The sequence below is a fragment of the Acipenser ruthenus genome, chromosome 47, assembly GCF_902713425.1.
Source record: "Acipenser ruthenus chromosome 47, fAciRut3.2 maternal haplotype, whole genome shotgun sequence".
In the NCBI taxonomy this organism is placed as follows: Eukaryota; Metazoa; Chordata; class Actinopteri; order Acipenseriformes; family Acipenseridae; genus Acipenser; species Acipenser ruthenus.
This window is the reverse complement of record NC_081235.1, coordinates 4,596,731-4,616,224: the sequence shown is the minus strand read 5'-3', so window position 1 is coordinate 4,616,224 and position 19,494 is coordinate 4,596,731. Positions and strand designations below refer to the sequence as shown.

Here is a 19,494-nt window from a genome sequence, read left to right as displayed (position 1 = left end):
AAAAACATCTGTACATTGTACAGCATGTTTATTGTGCAATTAGACTGGAGATTGCTGTTATTTTTATTTTTTGTAAAACTGAAACAATTCAATTATGAAACTGAAACAGATGCCCTATTCATCCACCCGTCTGTCCATACATACAGACAGGCAGACAGACAGACAGACAGGCATACATACATACAGACAGACAGACAGACAGACAGACAGACAGACAGACAGGCAGCCATACATACACACAGACAGACAGACAGACAGGCAGCCATACATACACACAGACAGACAGACACACATACAGACAGACATACAGACATACACACAGACAGACAGACAGACAGGCATACATACACACAGACAGACCGACAGACAGGCATACATACAAACAGACAGACAGACAGACACACAGACAGACAGTCATACACACAGACAGACAGACAGACAGGCATACATACAGACATACACACAGACAGACCGACAGCCACCGGCTTCTCAGAGATTCTAGAAGCTTCCAGGAACCTCTGTATGATTCCAAAACATATCTTGAAAGCTCCCTGGGCATGCCATGGTCAACTCCAGCGATAGGTCACAGCAGCAGGCTGATATAACTCTGATTGGGACTGGCGTCTGTTCATTCATAGATCAGATCTTTATGATGTCTTTACATAGTGAACGTATTATAAATATTATAAAAAGCGTGGGAATATGAAGGTTTACTTTAAGTACATGTATTTAATTGTCTTGAATTGTGTACATGTTATTGTTATATGGGTACTATCCAGTTAACGTTGTCACTCAATTGGACTGTGTGTCCAGTCCTGGACTTGTTTTGTCACGTAGGGCTATTCTGTACTGCGGGTAACTTTAGACTTGAATCATAATAGGATTTCTCATGATCCCTGGTTAAATACAAAAAATAGACAAGAAACTCAAACGGACACAATGTACCACTACTGTACAAGGGTCTCTGTATGCGAGGGAATGAAATGTACTGTTCAAACGCCTAACTTCAGTGCCCGACCGCACGTCTCCCTCGCCTCGGAGCTAGATCTGTGATACAGCGGAACCACGTGGTCTGCAAACTACATGCAATAGCTGGCAACAGAAACGAGGCGGCTGTACACGGAGCGAATGCAATTAAACAGCAGCATTGCGCCAGCATCCGGCTGCATGATAAACTAGTACTTACTGGCAACTACAAACCGAGGCTAGGCCTTACTCACAGCCAGTGCCGGGGAGGGACCGTGTGTCACAGTTTCTGGTTAGCTGGTCACGTTGCACCGATAAAGCATTTAAGATGATGACAACATTCTGCACTGACTGCAATCAAACCAAAACGCATCATGGGGTAATTAAAACACAGCGCAGCAAAAATGAAATCGGTGTATATCAATAAACGCAGGAAAAACACTGGAAATGGTTATCAATTCACCAATTCTTGCTATATTACTGTACTATGATTTCCACGCGTGGAATTTAAAATTGCAAATAGCTTATACTATTGCATACTAAGGGCTAGAGAGAGGGGGGTATGCAGAACTTATTTGTAGACAAAAAGGTTTTGTTTTTCAAATACAGCTTCCATAACAGTCTTGCATACTGAAATACAGTATATTGTCCGGTTGCTACTGAATTGAATGGATCATTTCATACAGTTGTATACCCAGCCGGGTTACAGTAATGATGCTGATGAGCGCGGTGTATTAAAGCGAAATAATCTCCTCCAGTCACCACTTTGTTAAGACATCTCACAGCGAGATCTGAAGGGCCGCTGCGATACGTCACAAACCAGCACTCCTTTCATCTCCCGGCGTTGATTGTCCCTGATTTTCGGCGTGGTCATTCGAGCTCTGTTTCAAAAGGAAATTGCCCTAATTGGCGACAGTGCGTTGAACTGTTGTGTTGAATTTCTTTTTTTATTACATTTATAGACCATGACGAGTTTTTTTAACGATCAAGCTAGTTCTATACTTTTCTACACATACACAAATAAATAAATACATAAATAAACGAGTCTATAGTCTGCATGGGGTTTGTCGTTACTTGAGCAAATTCTCCTGCGGGTAACAACAATATCAATTAAAACAATACTGTTGCCAGGAGTTTGATATCCGGGTTGAAAAACGAGGAATAGTTATACTTATTGATCTAAATTGTAAATAAATGACATGTTCGGTGTGTTATAGCCCGAGCATCGTCTACTACCTATATTAAGAATACAAAATATATCAAACATGCGTCATGCATGGTCCCATTTTACTAAATTTGATCGACAGCGCCCCCTGCTGGTGCGGCTGTGCTGCAACATGTAGAAACTGAAAAGTCCCATATATATATATATATATATATATATATATATATATATATATATATATATATATATATATATATAATTTACAACTGCAACTAACATTTACTGACCTTATTCAAGGAACATGTCATTAATCATATAAATCACACCAGGCTCTGACACAATACACCACACACTGCAACCGAGGCACAACTAGCAGGTACAGTGGCACCATCTAGTGGAGAAAGTGAAACATAACAGCCAAGCCACAGTAACACGATTCTGCTCAGGCTGAAGATTCCGGGAACAGGATGGAATTTCCAGTGGCTAATGCCAATTAAAGTCTCAACCACACGCATAACTCACAGGAGGGCTGTAGATCACAGCTATGGAATATGACAATAGAGATCGCTTTGACTTTTTTTTTTTTCCAGTGGGACTTTTCTTTTGTTTTTTCCAGTGGGAGAAGCACACCGATGACTGATTAAATATAAGTGATTTACTTATTGTGAAGTGTTGCTTCTGTAATTCCTCTAAGTAAAATATCCAGCTTCTCATGTGAACGGCATAATGCGGAAATCTGAGTTTGAAAGAAAAATAACCCTAACCAGACAAGTTTATTGACTTTTAAAATATTTGTAACCATAAGCAGCGAGAAGAGCTTTAACACCAGAGAGAAATAAGTCAAGAGAAAACCTAATTTCATAAAATAACGTGGCTTTATTGTATATCTCATTATATATATAAACCTAAAAGCATCAAATTAAATACACATGTAATCTGTAACACATCCAAACCCTGCCCCCAGCTTGCCTGTTAATTAAATTAATACAGATGTCTTTAACACTACAGAGCTGAAGCAGGCACTAGTCTTGGAAGATTCTGTACCAGTAAACACAATAGTCAGAGGCGACAAAGAAAAGGCAGGAATCTGTGTTGTGCTGGTCCACTCTAATGCCTTTAAAACCCCACAGTCCCTCAGCAGCTGGTGGGACAGGCATCCCAGCTATAACATAGCAGTTCTGGCTCATTAAAACACATGGGGAGTGTTAAAGGCGAAACAAGTCAAGTATTTTAATAATACCAAGTCTCCCATCGTTTAATTTAAAACCTCAACATGATGCCATTAATTATCCATCAAGTACAAAGACAAAAGACAACTCCTTGAAATTATTAAATAAATTAAAAATGCAAACAAAATATCCATTGATATCTAAAGACTGGAACTGATGCCTCGAGGTTGGAGTTAAAAGATGAGACAAATTCAACTCCGGATTGACTAGACAGAAATCGCCCTCAGTGATGGGTTGCACAATTGGTGTGTGAATCAGTCTAAAAGCTACAGAACCCCGATTGGTAATAGAGAGTGTTTACTCAACCTCCCTTCTGGTTTAATCCGCAGTGCCACATGTTTTTAATAAACTAATGATGCATCCTTTTCAAATCTGGGTTTTTCTTCTATACAATGACTGGTTTCCACAAACCTGGCAGTGTACTTGCTACTAGACATGTAAATCTGTGTTACGAAAAATCCACTTTCAAAAGATCAGGGCTTTTTCTTTGGAAACAAGTGATCTGACAGCTAAAGCTACAGTATCTCACCGTGGACTTGCTTTGTTGAGCCGACAAAAAGCACAGTTGATTTTAATCTTAAATGGAATTTAATTGCTACTGAGGGCCATGAGAAGTAATCAAAGGACACTGGTAAATCATCCTTTTATACACATAATAACAACCTAGCCAACCCTAAATAGTATTGTATGCATTTAATAAGTGTAACCCATTTCACACTGCAGCATGCATTGTGCCCCCCTCTTCCTAATCTGAAGGGCATCCTGTTACTGTTTAACAAGTGAATATTATCTGGCTATTAAGGGACAAATATAGCCAACTACGGGAGAACAAACAGAGTTCACCACTAAAGTACTACATTTCAAAAAAATGGAGCAAACAGCAAGCTAGGGAAGCAGCCTCTTTGTCTTCTGAAGCGTCCCTGGAATATTCCACGACCTCCTATCCTACTGAGGAGGGATGATTTAGTCCAGTTATCTTTCTAGCTAAGATGGCTCATTAATGAAACGTTAATCCAATTAAAATAAATACTGCTTCACAGTAACTTCGATCATTGCCTTCCAAAACACAAGCTAGCAGCGTCATCGAGTCAGGCTTTCTTGTACTGTTGCCCATAGACTGGGGTGTAGCTGGGAGATCACAATTCGACAGTATGAAGCTGAATTGGCAATTATAAAACTGTTTATTACGAACGTCGTTCAAAGTCTGCATATTCTTTCAAAGTGGTTTCACTTTTAATCTGAATAGCACTTAGCGCTTAGATAGCCTCCGAGACTTAATGCAAACCAATCTGGTCCCAGCGGTCAGGATATGATGTGGCTACTTCAGGATTCATTGGTCAAACTTGCATTGATTAAATAAGTATGTGATTGATTTGCAGCTACCTCTTTACTGAATTTCACTTCCACGTTATTAAACAGATGACATGAAATAGGTTTGCTTGTATCCACCGCTGTCATTCTGTGCTCACATTCTGTCTAGAGAATATATCTTGCATCTATTGACTGCTTATTACCATTAAACCGAACAGCAATCAATATTGCATATCAATTATATACTTAAGATGCAGTCACACACAGTTTAGTTTTCATCCCAACATTTGTTACACTATAAAACAGATTTCTAAAATTTACATTAACAAAAACAACAGTAACAAAGTTTCAACTAAGTTAAAAAAAAAGCTTTAAAAACAGCTAATACTCATAAAACATCAGTTACACCAAAAATATGATACTTTTAGCAGATTATATATTTTTATACATATATCTTTTTTGCTCAAAAAGAGCCACATATAAAAATAAACTCTCTTTCTGTCTCCACAGTGGTCTCCGAGATGGAATGTTGCCCCAAAGCTTGTCTCTCTACAGTCTGAAGGGAGATGATCCATTTTCAATGACAGATCCGGGCTGTCATTTCTTTCTGTTGGATACGAGGAGGAAAACGACAGGGTTAAATAAAGCTGCATGTTTACATAAAAATCACTGAGATTCAGGGGTTTGCTTATTAGAAATAACTATGTTTCCCTTAGGCAGTCAAAACAGCCGCTTCGCATTCTTACCAGTAAACTGTGTTGTGGCAAGTATGGTCTTGTGAACAGAAAACAAACGACAAGTTTGGCAACATGCTTTTAACTAGGTGGTTTAAAACAGATTAATATCTCATATTAAAACTTGTATGAAACGCATCAACCATCTTTATGCTTGCAATTCTGCGCAGGTAAATGATACACCTTCAATCCAGAAATTTCCCTGGCTTGTATAATACTATACACCAGGGCTCTCCAATCCTGGTCCTGGAGGGCCGGTGTCCCTCCTGGTTTTTATTTTCTAACTGTACACTAAGTTAATGAATTGGACCTATTAAGTAATTTAGGGTACAGTTGGAACAAAAACCAGGAGGGACCGACCCTCCAGGAGCAGCATGTGGTCTGCTGGCCTCAAGCCCCTACCTGGAGACCGCACTGCCCTCCTGTCCTCCTGCAAAGCAGAACTCACCAGCGGCTCCAGCTCCTTGTGGTCTATGAGGTTGAACTCCTTGACGAAGTAATAGAAGTGCTTGTAGCATGTGTTGACGTGCGCCTCGGCCCCCATCTGCAGGACACGGTCGAAGTGGTGGATGTAGACATGCACGAAGACCCGGAAGAGACGGGACAGGATCTTCTTCGCCACCTGCATGAAGTTCTTTGGGAAGGGGGTACCTAGGGGAGCGAGGGATCAAATACACAATTACAACACGCACTGCACGGCGGTCGCTATACATATTTGGTTGAGCCGTGACAAAGCTACAGGGATGGCATCACTGGGCATGCCAAGACACTGTCATGTGTTCAAGGTCAAAACTCGCTGAAGCCACCAGTGGCACAGAGTTCTTACATGTACAGCTGCGGTTAAAAGTTTTGCATCACCCTATAGAATTAACTCATTTTACTTCATAAAGTCGAGTGACCTGGAAAACGAAACAGACACTAACAAACCAAGGAGCTTAGAGTGAAATGGAGTAACGCGCGGTCAAGTTCAGCTTAATAAAGTAAGATGAGAAACTATCGGAGAATGCATTCAGCTAATGCACTATCCTTGCACTACTAATGTCGTTGTAGATATAACTTGCTGTAATCCTTACTTGTTGCATCCTAGTTCATATAGAACTTTAGTTGTATTATTTGCACTTACCGTAAACTACACTGCATTTAAACATTAACCTTGTATTGTAATACTGTACTGCCCTGTAACACCTGCAAGTCATCTTGAATAAAGGTGAGTGCCAAATAAATAACAACAACAGTGTATACCTGAATGACAGACACAGCTTCAGAACAGCTGTCGATCCAAACTAGGACAGATTGAAAAGAAGGGAGGAGAAAGAACAGGAAACAACGGCAGAAAGATGTCCGCGTCTTAAAGAGAAGGGAGTGAAATCGTGCCGAGGAAGTCCTTTCACATTGTTCAAAAGCAACAGGAAGGGGCCAGCACTGAGGTAGGCGAGCAGCTACAGAACTGTGTGACGTCTTTGTTGTGTTACTATAGCGACGGCCACAGCCACAAAACTGAGGAGCGGCCCTTTTAGATCTCTAGTATGCTGAAACAGCTGAGGAACTGCAATAAAAACACACCACAATAAAAAGCCTTCGTGTTATCAGAATTAACATCACATGTTACTGGAACGAGAAGCTAAAAGAATAATCTCTTCTGAACCTATTAATGCCACACGCCATCATATAACAAGACAGTTTAAAAGGAAGTAGCATCATTAACCCTGGGCAAAGAGATATTACTCTGTGCTTGCCAAGTAAATTAGCGTAGTATAACATGGTAGAATAAGAAAGTAGAGAACAGTAGTTAAATAGCAACTATGATATGCACCTTAAGTCCTGTACGTAAGCAAATGGTCAACTAGTATGTCTATCATAAATTTCCATGATGTAGGAAAAAATAAGTGGTTCTCCAGATGGGTTATTTGGCCAGACTCATTGGTAGAATAACTACAGTACTCCATGAAGGTTCATGGTGCATCTGCTAGATTCCCTGCAGGTGATAATAATAGCAATTCATTCTTCTGGTGACAGACGTGCAGAAAGACGTGCCACGCTCCTCGCCTGGTGCAGAAAGACGGGCCAATGCAAAAACAATATCGAGTGTGAAACTAAATGAACTGCCTTAAATTAGATTCTTCTGCGGCCCTAAAATGTGTGTTGGAATTAAGAACAGATCTTAAACTCGGTATTGGAATTCTCTCAGCTGGCCTGTCGTTGAAAAGCCTGGCCTACTCCCGTGTCTGTTTTAGAAAGCGCTCCGTACCGACGTTGGTGGGGAAGATGACCTCGTTATTGATCTGCATCTCAATCCAGTCCATCAGCAGGCTCATGTACTTGGGCGCGGGGAGGGCGGTGGGCTTCTTGTACTTGTGCTCGTCCTGCCAGCGGTACTCGTACTTGGGGCCGCCGGACATGACCGGGCACGACTCGTCGGTGCAGGACTCGCTGATGGTGCCGTAGATCAGGTTGACGCGGTTGAAGAAGTCCACGGCGTGAACCGCCACCCAGTCGCTGAGCCCCTCCCCGTGAGGCAGCAGCACAGCCTGCTTCAGATCCAGCCCGGCGTTCAGAGACGCCTGGGCCTTCTTATGCAGGTCGAAGCGCTGGGTGCCCTGCTCAAACTTGCGCTTGGGCCGGAATGTTTTGTCCTTGTTGAACACTTGCTTGAGTGCCATCGACATCTCTGGGTGGGGAGTGGGGGGTGCTTCTTAAGACTTGTATGCCAAAGTCAAGTCTTTGATACGTAGCAGCCGTTTCTTCTAATGCTCATGGAACCTGTTCAAAATAAATATGTATTAATAAGTTGGCAGAGTCTGACACTTGCATTAGCCCTGCACCCACACCTGGACTTCAATTGGGTATAGTATTCAAATGATCAGAAGCCAGGCGTTCAATGTAAAATAAACAGTTTCTCCCTTCCAGCTCCTATTAGTAGTTTATTCATGCTGTGATCAGTTCAAAGCACATTTACCAGGGGTACAATTATTTATACTCCCGGCAACTGATCATTTCAATCCCTTAAAAAATTCTGAAACTCAGGTATGGGTGCAGGGCGAGTGAGAGTTTCAAGCACAGCATTCTGTTATATGTTAGGCTGAATATTTATTTAACTTTTCTCACAAAAAAAAAGACATCCGATATCCCCCACCTGTATTTGAAGGACTGACAGCTAGGTACGAGTCACATGCAACACTTACATGGATGCAATGCACAAATGAAATAAGCATGGCTAGATTTAGAGTGGAGTTCACACTAAAACAAAAGGATGGAAATAAGACTCCTATTGCATAGTAGTTTCAGCCATTCCAGGTTTTAATACCAGCTTGATTAGCCAGAGTGTATAGGTAGCAAGCTCAGGTGTGTCTTACTAAACTCATAGTAAAACCAGGAATGGATCAAACTGCTATGCAATGGGAGTCTTATTTCCAGTCCTGAAAACGCTTCCATCAGTTGGATGGGTTTTCAGTGCAGAGCAATGTTTCGATGTGCAGTTTGCATGAAGAGCCAGCTGGTAATCTGCCTTTCAGAAGCTCAGTGCCAGTCTCTCAGATGTACAAGTGCTTGATTAATGAAGCATTAACATGCAGGACGTGAGCTTGTCACAACACATCCAGGGCAGCTGGATTAAGGTTTTTACTCTGATGCATAACATGCAGTCTTTTCTCAAAACAAAATTCAACTTGGATTAAATCTTGGGACTAGCTAACGTCACCTCAGGTAAGGCAGGCCAAGATTAGTGACTTGATATTGCATTGGCTGATTTTACAAAGATTCAATGAAGGCAACTCATCAGAACTAGTACTTTTATCCAATACAAGTGTGCAAGTTATTTTAGCTGTGAGTGACATCTGTGTTAGCAACTTATAAACAGCTACTTTAGACTACTTTTTACAGGCATTTTAAACTAATCTGATAAATAAAACACCCACACACACTTTGTTTATAGACACTCTTCTATAGCCAGTTCTTTACACTGTGAAACCTGACACCTTCAGTTGTCTGCACCAAAATATCAACACCCCTAAAGATAAGGATTTTTTCACTCATAGTCCTTGTCATCTGTTGAAAGGGCAGGTCTTGGTTAGAACAAACCGTGGATAATCTTTCCTAAGGTAACATTAGGTTTTCTAAACTAGCAAACAGTCCAAAAGTTTCTTGTGATATGGTACTGGGTACTAGCTGACTTGTGTACTGCTGAATCATTTAAAAATTACAAGACTACTTTTCATTAAAATAATAATAATAATAATAATAATAATAATAATAATAATTGTACAGCACAGCGATGGAAATAAGACTCCTATTGCATAGCAGTTTCACCGAGAGCATGATTCTCCACGCTGCACTGGTATCAAGCTTAGTGTGTTCTATTAAACTCACAGTAAAACCTGGAATGGATCACACTGCTATGCAACAGGAGTCTTATTCCCATCCCAGCAGCTGTACACTGTGGACACATACATCAAACGACCTTCCAACAAAAAAGACTAAAACATGCAAGCCTGGTTATACATTTGAAGTGACAGCTTAGCATATGTTTTTGTACCACTTATATTTAGTGTACCGCAACTGAAAGAGAAAGTTAGCCCGGGTTATTCCCCGTGGACTGCAGGAACAGCTTATTTTTAGGGTAACTCCGGTATAGGAAAGAAATCGGTCAGAGCTATCGAGGGCGAGTCCCCCCAGTGCTGCATAATAAAACAAATAAAGGACAAAACATATCCCGCGACGGTTTTCACAACGGGATACACTAGGTTGATCAAATAGTAAGCGCCTTATTCAACTAAACACGTACAACGTCTTTAAAAAAAGCATTTCACATTGCTTTCCTCAGTGATGATTATAAGACAGTCGCAACAGCATGCTAATCTTGTCGACCCGCGGCGGCGCCAATTCTGGACACAAACGGCGCAACATACATTATATAATGCGGATAACAAGCAGTGGTTGTTTGAATTCATTTTGTTTGTGAGATATCGGTGTTTGAACAGAACACAGCAGTATTGCGAAACGTGACAGCCATTTCCCCCCGTCACGCCTGCACTAGCGTTTGATTTTTTTTTAATTTTTTTTTTAATAACTTTCCACACTTACCTCCTTGATTACTGGATGGCGTATAACACAGCAGTAAGTTATCGCCGGTCTTCAGGACTCCAATAATAACTCGGTGTTGACTAGCAACTCTTCAGCAAACCTTCAAATAAAAGCGAATCCAAAATTACAAAAATCAACAAGTAATTTAAGAGACTTTCAAAATACGCGTCGGGGTTTAGAATTGAAGGCCCCTCCTCGCTCGAGCAGGACACACTTCCTCTCAAGAAAGCGTCACCCAATACCGTATAATCACGCATACAGGCGCATCACGTTGGGCGACACGCTTATATTAATTATATAAGCGAACTAAGCATCGGTTTGTAATGGGACTTCAAATAAATAAATAAAAAGAGTTAAAGAAAAATTGAATAGTGAAACTGATAGAAAGACAGTCACCGTCAACCAATGGGGCGCTTATACTCGTAGCTTTACATATGAAACCAAAGAAGCGACAGCATTTTTGTTTCACAAAAAACCGCAAGTATACTCGTATACGTTTATTTATACGATTATACGGTAAACATCTGAGACTAAAGAGAGACGGGTCACATTTCTGGGGCGGTAATTGCGGTAAATAATTGGCAAGGACTGGAGTTTAACCCCCTTGAGCAGCCCATAATACCCCACTGGCAGTTTACACCATGCCCAGGGCTAAGGTAAGGGCTAAGGTGAACTCAGGGGTACCCCTATTGACTTTTTCTTTAAATGTTATGTCTTGAAATACGACATAGGTCAGTACAGTATATAAAACCTGCTACCCGAGTGATATTTAGGATAAAAGACAGTAAAATAAACACATGAAATTGACCATTTTAAAGTAATTAATGCAGCGCGTACAGAGTTCAACTATGAAGTCACAACAGAATACAAAAATAAGTTAATTTAATGCCGGGGTAAAACACGTTCGAAGTCGAATACCGTTGGTAGTAATTGGGGCGATTGTGTTAGGTTGTAATTCATATTCTTACAAACTTCTGAATATCATCACACGACACCGCCTGTTGCATTTGCTTCGTCTAATTTCCTATACGCTGAGTTTCTGATGAAGATCCGCTATATCTTTGTATATAAAAAGTAAACACGCAGACTATTAACTCATAGACCACGTTAGAAAATAAACTTACCTGCTTTAACGTGATGCGCGGCGAGACTGTAACGTAACGTGTGTTTAAATCCCTTTTATTTATTAATCCAACTTTTCTCAAAGATAGGAAATCCCCACTTCCGGTGTGACTCACGAAGTCCCAACGATGGGACTGATAAAGCTAATTCTGCTGCCTTAAAAAGACAGGGTGTTATTATTCTAATTTCTATTCATATAACACAATTAAAAAAGAAACGACCGATTAAGACGCTCAGCATTACAATCACGCTTCTTTCCCATATATTTATGCCAACTTTTAAAAAAGGGATATTTAAGGGACGCACACGTGGTCCTTTAGGCCAGCTGGGGTTTCTCACCCTACCCCGTTGGAGGCAAACAGAGACAATCCTGCAGCAGTAGAAAGTTATATAATGGCGCCTTCAAGCGAGCCAAGGCAGCAGAACAGAGATTAAAACTGAAGAGCTGCATTTTTGAACTCATAGGGTCTTTAAGGAGAAGGGGGGTTACCTTTTAAAACTCCCATTTCTTTGTTTAAAAATTTACCGCAAGGGAGTCTACATCCTCTCCCACTCACAGAAAAAAAACCCTCACCAAGAACCTCACAATAGATATTTGGCTTTAGTGTCATTTTCAGATCCTTGGCATTTCAAAGAGAATGAGGAACTGGCTCCTTTAAGGTTAATGTTACGGGAAATTCCAGAAAGGCCCCAGAGTTCAGGAGAGATTATAGAACTGCCTTTTCCAAGAAACAGGCGTTCATGCCTCCTCAGCTGTTTACAAAACAAAAACTGCTTTCAAGTTCATAAATCCCTTTCACCTGCTGCTGACTTACTCAGATTGTGACAGCCGTGACCAGAGAGCAGACTCTAATGAATCTTAATGCACGCCTGTGCTTTCAATGCCTCTTGTATTATTCAGGTTGTGTGAATAGCGTTAGCGGGAGTCTGATTTCTCTCCGAACTTCTTAAAACTCGGCCATTTCAGTTGTGTACCCAAACAAGTGGAGTTCTGAAACTCAGAAACAGTGCAGGACGATTGGTGTGAGTTTCTAACCATGGGTCTGTGTCCCATTCAAAAGTGCATTTACCTCCTTGGATACTGAAGCTTAGCAAAGCTGGACCTGCTTGGATGGGGGATCTCTAAGTAACATGAGGGTGTGCAGTGTGCAGTGTGCAGTAATAGTTTTCCCTTCACTCTTTGCCATCGCTCTACCTAGACCTCAGCATAGTGTTACCGTCGTTGTGCTATGGAAGCCCCCTGGTCGCAGCAACAGTAGATTTCAATAGAATGAAAGTGTTTTGTGGCTTGCAGGTTATTATGATAAAGCTGGGATTTGGTGTTGGGGCACAGGCTGTACTAAGGTATGCTGCAGGAAACACAAATCATAAATCAGAGTTTGAGTTTACTTAACCTTCACCGAAGTCCTGCTTTTTAGAAACACCTGGTTAGCAATGTAAGTAATCAGACCATTAAATCTGCACAGAACTGGTTTTATCCCAATTGTTGTCTTATGCAACAGGGCAGAAGCTGGGCGCGAACCAGCGACCCGCACACCACAAATGAGCATCTTAACCACTATGCAAGAGCTGGGCTCGTCAGCATTGGTGGTTTTAGAGATCTTAACCTCACTGACGGGACACAGTCCGTATCACACAACACTGCCTGTAACACTTATCTTTATCTGTTGTTAATCATTTAAAGACCTGTAGACTCAGGTGATACTGGTTGGCTGTAAAAAGTCTGATCGGCAAAGAGCAGATTACTGATCTGAACAAGGTAGTTCTGAAAACCAGGACTGGGTTCAGGGAATGTGGAGACATGTTATTGGGTAGACTGGAATGGGAAGATTACATACATTTCAACAATCAGCATATGGTCTTTATTGATAGTAGACAGGAACCAAAAACTCAAAACACACAAACAGTTAAGAATCAAACAAGGCCATTCTGACCATCAACAGGTCAATGCAATCTTTTCAAAAGGGTTCAAACTTGCACTGGACAGGTGGGAAACATAAACTGTTTTGCAAGATACAGAGTTCAATGAGATAAATGCACAAGCTGGCAACACTATAACACTCCCATATAAACAAGCTGTTCTTTTACCTTACACAAATCATGATTCATACCCAAAACTCCTACTTCCTTTGCATGGCAAATAGTTCATGTCATTGACATGAATCTGCTGTACAAGTCTGATGATATGCTGCTGTTTCATTTTCAAAAGAAAGTGCATGCTAAGACAGAAGCCTATAGAATCCCTTATTTTCAACGAACTAAATGTAGCGCGTTTGCAGTTCTCGGTTTTTCATTATCTCTGTCTTGCATTCATTCTTCAAAGTGAAACCGGTGCCCCAGAGTGAGAAACGCTGCTCTAAGTTGGCGCAGCCTCACTGCTTTCTGCCTCCGTTGTAGTTTTTTGGGATATGGAGTAATGATAGCTTCGCATGCGGGCTTCCACATCCACAAATCCAGGGCGATCCTCGTACCTGAAAGATCAGATCAATAAATAAATAAAGGCATGGTCGACAATGGAACGGGTCAGAGAGCTCAGCGATGGTACAGCTTCCCCTCTCAAGCTCTGTGAGCAAGTGCACCTCAGTGTTGGGTTACCATATGACTGCATGTACACTACAACAGTTTGGGACAGTTTGGGCTTTTCAACTCATACCCCAATGCATTCTGGGAAGTGTAGTCCTGCTGTGAAAGGTGCCCCTGAGACAGGTAAAATGTACCAGAATGCATTGCATTGGGAGTTTGGAAAGCCTGAACTGTCCTGGTGTTCATGGAGTCATATTGTAACCCAGCCTCAATGCTTAACTCAACTAATTCTGTGGCAGGTTTGCAACGAGGGACTGAGTCAAACTCAGCTCCCTTTTCTTGCCCTTTTAAACCCGCTTAAACCTCTGTCTCTAGATTGCATGGTATCCCTGAACACAGATAATTGTCCCATTTTCGAATGAAGCAGGACATCTCACAAACTCATTGGCACTCCGAATGTTATCCAGCGACTGGGAGGGATATTTGTTCTTCGTTCCTGTTATGGTTCCTGTTATGGTGACTGGAAGCTTTGTGTCCTTTCTGCTAAAACTTACTTTGTGGAACGTAAACAACCTGGGGTGGTTATTCCTGTCTTTACCAGCAGATGTCACTGCTGTGCTTTATTTCCACTACCTTTTATCATAGCGTCGAGATCACAAGATAGATTAGCTCAGGATCTCAATGTTTAAATGTCAAGATGCTGAGATAAATTATGATAACTCGAAATAAGATTGTATTATTATTATTATTATTATTATTATTATTATTATTATTATTATTCATACAGTGTCACTTTGACACAGCGGCTGCAGCTCTTACTTGAAGATCCAGCAGTCAGTCATGACGGCGAACATTTCCTCCGGGCATACGGACGGGCGCTCCATTCGATTGCCAGCCTCGATGAACTGCATCACCTCCGGCCCTTTCATTTTCTACAGCGACACACACATAATCAACGAGAAGCCCCTTTGAGTGCCTCCTCCACTGTTTTGTTTGTGTTTCTCAGGCATTTTGTAAAGATGAATCATTAAAAAAAAAATATATATATATATATATATATATATATATATATATATATATAAATATAAAAAAATATTCTAAAAATCCATATTAAAATAACATAACAATTAATGTAAAAATATAAATAGAATATACAAAATATCCAATGAAAACAAATATAATAATATAACAAATCTAAAATAATATAAATATAAACATGTATATAAAAATAGAATATAAATATAATATTGTGGGACAGTTGACTATAGCTAATCCTAACTGATGGCAGCTGCAGCAACAAAGCTCAATATATTTCTAGAACATACTGTTTTCTTAAAAGACGTGCATATTTATATGTAAAATATTACGATCAGTACCCGAACAAGTCACAAACATGGGTCTACTGTAGTGTATACTGCAGGCACCAATCGTGTGATAATGGCACTAATAGTGTGATAATGGCACCATGTCCTTAAATAACCCTTATAAAAGACTGGCACAGTAAATTGGTCATTTTGCAACGCTGCAACACGCTATCCATACACTCATTTCAGCCTGCTTTCACTGGGCTGTGTTTCCTATGACAATGGCTGCAGGATAGATTCAGTGCAGTGCTGTAGGAGTCGTGTGACTGAGTGCTGTACCCTGTAGGGTTTCTGCCCGTAGGTAAAGGCTTCCCACATGGTGACCCCAAAGCTCCACACGTCACTCTTGCTTGAGAACTTGTGGAAGTTGATGCATTCCGGAGCGTACCACTTCAGAGGCCACTTTCCAGCGGAACGAGCCTGGAGACAACAATAGGGAAGAAATGCAGTCAGCCCCTGGTTACTGAGGCAGGCAAAGTGCCCTGGCTAGGCTCACTTCAGACCATCTTCATCGTAACATTTCATTTCAACCCTCTTTGTGTTGTCTGTAATCCTATTGCTGTTGTTTCCTCTTAAACCATTATCAACCAGGCTTGCAAACTAATGCTTCTGAAAAGACTCCCAAAAGCTTATTTTCAGAAGTGGTTTTAAAAATGACCACTAGGGGGTGTGCAACTGTGGGAGTTAGTACAGTAGTTTTCAACCCTGATCCTGGGGACCCCCTGGTTTTCATTCCAACTGAGCTCTCAATTAGTTAACTAGACCCTTCATTGAACAGATCATTTGCTTAATTAGACCTTTTCAATTGCTTTCAGCTCTTAAACAGTTGCAGAGTTCAAGTTACATATAAAATGTTACCGCTAATTTGAAATCTGCATCTGTTTAAGAGCTGAAAACAATCTCTATATAAAATCACAGAGATGACACAATGGGCCTTCACCTTGTAGTAATTGTCATTGGCTCCCAGGGCCTTTGACAGGCCGAAGTCGCTGATCTTGGCGTAATGCTGGTTTACCAGAAGCACGTTCCTGGCAGCCAGGTCCCGGTGTACAAAGTTCTTCTGCTCCAGGTAGAGCATTCCCATGGACACCTGGTGCATCAGCTCCACCACATTCTCCACGGAGATCTGATCCCTGGCGGGGGGGGGGGTGGTTGTTAATGAAAATGACTACAGTATACTGGCACAGTATACCGTCACAAACACTATAGCATATTGTCACAAACATTACAGTATACTGTCACAAAAATTACTGTACACTGTCATTCAAATACCATAGTTGAAATTGTGTTCAATTGTAGACTTTGTGATCCAAAAAAAGCCTCTTAATATAAAACCCATATATCCCGGCTCTGTAGCCTCCACTCACTTCTTGGTGGAGAGGAACTTGTTGAGAGGACCCCCTGATGCCATCTCCATGACCAGCATGAGGTTCTCCGCCTCGCACACCCCGATCATGCGCACGATGTAGGGGTTGTCCAGCTTGTGCATGATCTCCGCCTCCTTCATCATCTCTTCCTTCGCTCCCTTCTCATTCTCACTCTTCAGAACCTTGATCGCCACGTCGATCTGCTTCCTGCAGCACCGGAACAATACCCAGTCAGACAGACTCCGGGACTGTGTTACAGAACTATTGAAACCAACGCTACTCATGGGACCTTCGTACAGGGTCCTTAATCAAGGATCTGGTTCTAATCGGGTCTTTATCTATTTATTTTAACTCCTAGGTTCAATTCAAAGAAGGACTGGAAGGGACTGAAAGAGCCAGTTTACTCTATACTTTTTATGTTTCAAAACTTTGTATTTTTGAAACATTTTTGAATTACCATTCTCATGGCTTGTTTCACAGACCCTGATCAGCATTAGTCTTGGTCTACTTTACCTTAAATAACATTAGCTAGTCCAAGATGAGTGACAACAGGGGTCTGTGAAACCAGCCTCTGGTTCGTTACACCCAAACCTTTCAAAGTCTATTTTAATTAATAGAATATGTTTGATATTCATGGTCTGCACTGGGAAGCCATGTTCTCTTAATTGTATGTTAATAAGTGGCTCTGCACTGTCACCAGCAGGATTAATACAGAGCGGTGGAATTAGAGAGCTGATGGCGTGGGTCTGACCTCCTCATCTTGTAGACGCCCTTCTTGACGCAGCCGAAGTTGCCCGAGCCGAGCTCCACCTCGTCGATCATCAGCTGCTCCCTCTTCAGGAAGAGCTTCTTGTCCTTGAGCTCCTCGGGGTCGCTGTAGGGGCTCTCGTACACGCTGGTGTCCATGGGCAGGAGCGGGCGCTGACCGCTCGGCACCTCCGGAGCTGCAGGGGCACAGAAAAGGCACGAGGGGGGGGGGTGGGTGGGTGGGTGCGCACAAAACATTTCAGAGTAAGTAGCTGCAAATGTGAAAGTTTATTGTATTCAAATCACGTGACAATGTGACCTTTCAACCCTGACAGCCCGATCTTCGCTCTCTGTTTATATATACTAAAAGAAAAATACTTTTTAGTCGAAAGGTTTGTCGTTGAGCTTCTCAAGTTTCTTTTAGTATTTAATTATAGGTATAGTTATGGACAATAACCTCTAAGTACATCAGGTACACCAGAGTGTAACTGTACAACATGACCCCCTGCAACACTGACATTTGTTACCCAGAGCAAATGTGCTAATTCTTACATCCCAATGTGTTCACTTTTATATAGAAGTGATATTTCTTACACAAGTGTGGTACGGCTAGTAATTGTGGGTCAGCTGTGAGTCCACGGAGTCACATGACTCTAGAGGTACCACTGTAGTTCTAGAATATCAAATGCAATAAACTAACAAAATAAAAGACTCACCTTTTGGTGGTGGGGTGTATCCATTATGACCTGCAGGTCTCTGTAAAGAAAAACAACCAGAGCTGTTTGAGAAAACAAGTGCTTTACAAGGGAATGCACTAGTTGGTATTGAGTCAAGAGAACCTGGTTGCTCATGTTAATAAGTAGTAAGAAATGTGATAGTAAAGCCTATAGTTATTACAGCTTTAGGCCCTTGTGTAAATATGACACAAGGCCACCAGGAGGCGGTCTTTTAAGCATTAGGTGTGGAAAGCAGGCAACAGCTGGGGAAGCAGAGAAATGAAACTCACTTTATATGTGGGTACGTTTGGAGTTGGGATGACTGAAAGTAAAAAAAAAACAGAAATCAATTCATTTGTCCTTAAACTCCATTTAATTTTACATTAATTTATATGACAGTTCTCATATGGAAACAGGTGAAACAAATGGCTGTTTGCATACCAGTTGCGTGGTTGGGGTTCGTGCATGGCTCCATGAGCGTGTGAATCAATCCGTCTGGTTTGATCTTGAGATATTCCACGAGCTGCAAACACGTTGGCGAGAAATACAGATTATTGTTTAATTCAAGCATCTTTTTTTTTTTGTTCAATTTATCCTCAAATTAACGGCCCCACTTAAGTCCCACTTCAGTTAACCGAGAATAAATCCGGACCCCTGGATATTTAAAAACATCCACATTCTCAATCTGAAAACCTGCAAGAAACAGGAAAGAATCTAACAAACAGATGAGTTGAGTATCTTATCACGAGAAGTTCGAGTGAATGCCCTGCCAGATTGGGACAAGCTGAATGCATTGTTGGACTGTTTTCAGCAGTTTCAATCAGACTGGTTGACAAAGCCTCGGGTTCAGATTGGAGCAAGCTGCCCACATACTGGAGCAGCTGTGGGCTGTTGTGTGTTACTCTACCTGCCACACGGTATCGAATTTGGTTCCTTCAGGCATGGAGTACTTCCCTGACTTGTCCAGGATGATCTGGTAATGGTAGACTGATTTTCCGTACATCATCGAGAGAGCGAATGTCCCTGCTTCTTTCCGATCTCTTATTCTAAGGAAAGAACAATGACCTCGAAGCATTAGCCAATGCAGAGGAAGCCCTTTGGAATTGTGGCAATGGATGAGAATGGATGCCAATGTAGACTAAGAGACTAATCAAAATGATGGGTGCTGTTC

General features: G+C 41.4%; 2 protein-coding genes across 4 annotated transcripts in view; both read right to left on the bottom strand.

Annotated features, from left to right (window-relative positions):
- Nucleotides 1-2,987: 2,987 nt before the first annotated feature.
- Nucleotides 2,988-11,941, bottom strand: LOC117428938 (MOB kinase activator 3A). Of its 2 annotated transcripts, XM_059013821.1 has the most exons (5): nt 11,609-11,941; nt 10,485-10,584; nt 7,654-8,165; nt 5,854-6,056; nt 2,988-5,278 (listed from the first exon to the last, which is right to left on the bottom strand). In XM_059013821.1, exons 3-5 carry the CDS (start codon nt 8,069-8,071, stop codon nt 5,249-5,251), a joined length of 651 nt encoding a protein of 216 aa, XP_058869804.1. In that variant the 5' UTR covers nt 8,072-8,165; nt 10,485-10,584; nt 11,609-11,941; the 3' UTR covers nt 2,988-5,248. The 2 variants fall into 2 exon arrangements, with proteins under 2 accessions (XP_058869804.1, XP_033903873.1); XM_034047982.3 differs by lacking the exon at nt 11,609-11,941 and having other exon boundaries at nt 10,485-10,738.
- Nucleotides 11,942-13,446: 1,505 nt separating this feature from the next.
- LOC117401315 (tyrosine-protein kinase ZAP-70-like) overlaps nt 13,447-19,494 on the bottom strand; it is a 68,221-nt gene continuing 62,173 nt past the window's right edge. For both annotated transcript variants that reach the window (XM_059013819.1, XM_059013820.1), the window contains exons 4-13: nt 19,231-19,369; nt 18,765-18,846; nt 18,614-18,645; nt 18,324-18,363; nt 17,612-17,804; nt 16,861-17,067; nt 16,434-16,626; nt 15,773-15,913; nt 14,949-15,061; nt 13,447-14,077 (exon numbers count right to left, since the gene is read on the bottom strand). In XM_059013819.1, coding sequence (XP_058869802.1) covers nt 13,963-14,077; nt 14,949-15,061; nt 15,773-15,913; nt 16,434-16,626; nt 16,861-17,067; nt 17,612-17,804; nt 18,324-18,363; nt 18,614-18,645; nt 18,765-18,846; nt 19,231-19,369 — 1,255 coding nt within the window. In that variant the 3' untranslated portion in view covers nt 13,447-13,962. The remainder of the gene's footprint in view (nt 14,078-14,948; nt 15,062-15,772; nt 15,914-16,433; nt 16,627-16,860; nt 17,068-17,611; nt 17,805-18,323; nt 18,364-18,613; nt 18,646-18,764; nt 18,847-19,230; nt 19,370-19,494) is intronic.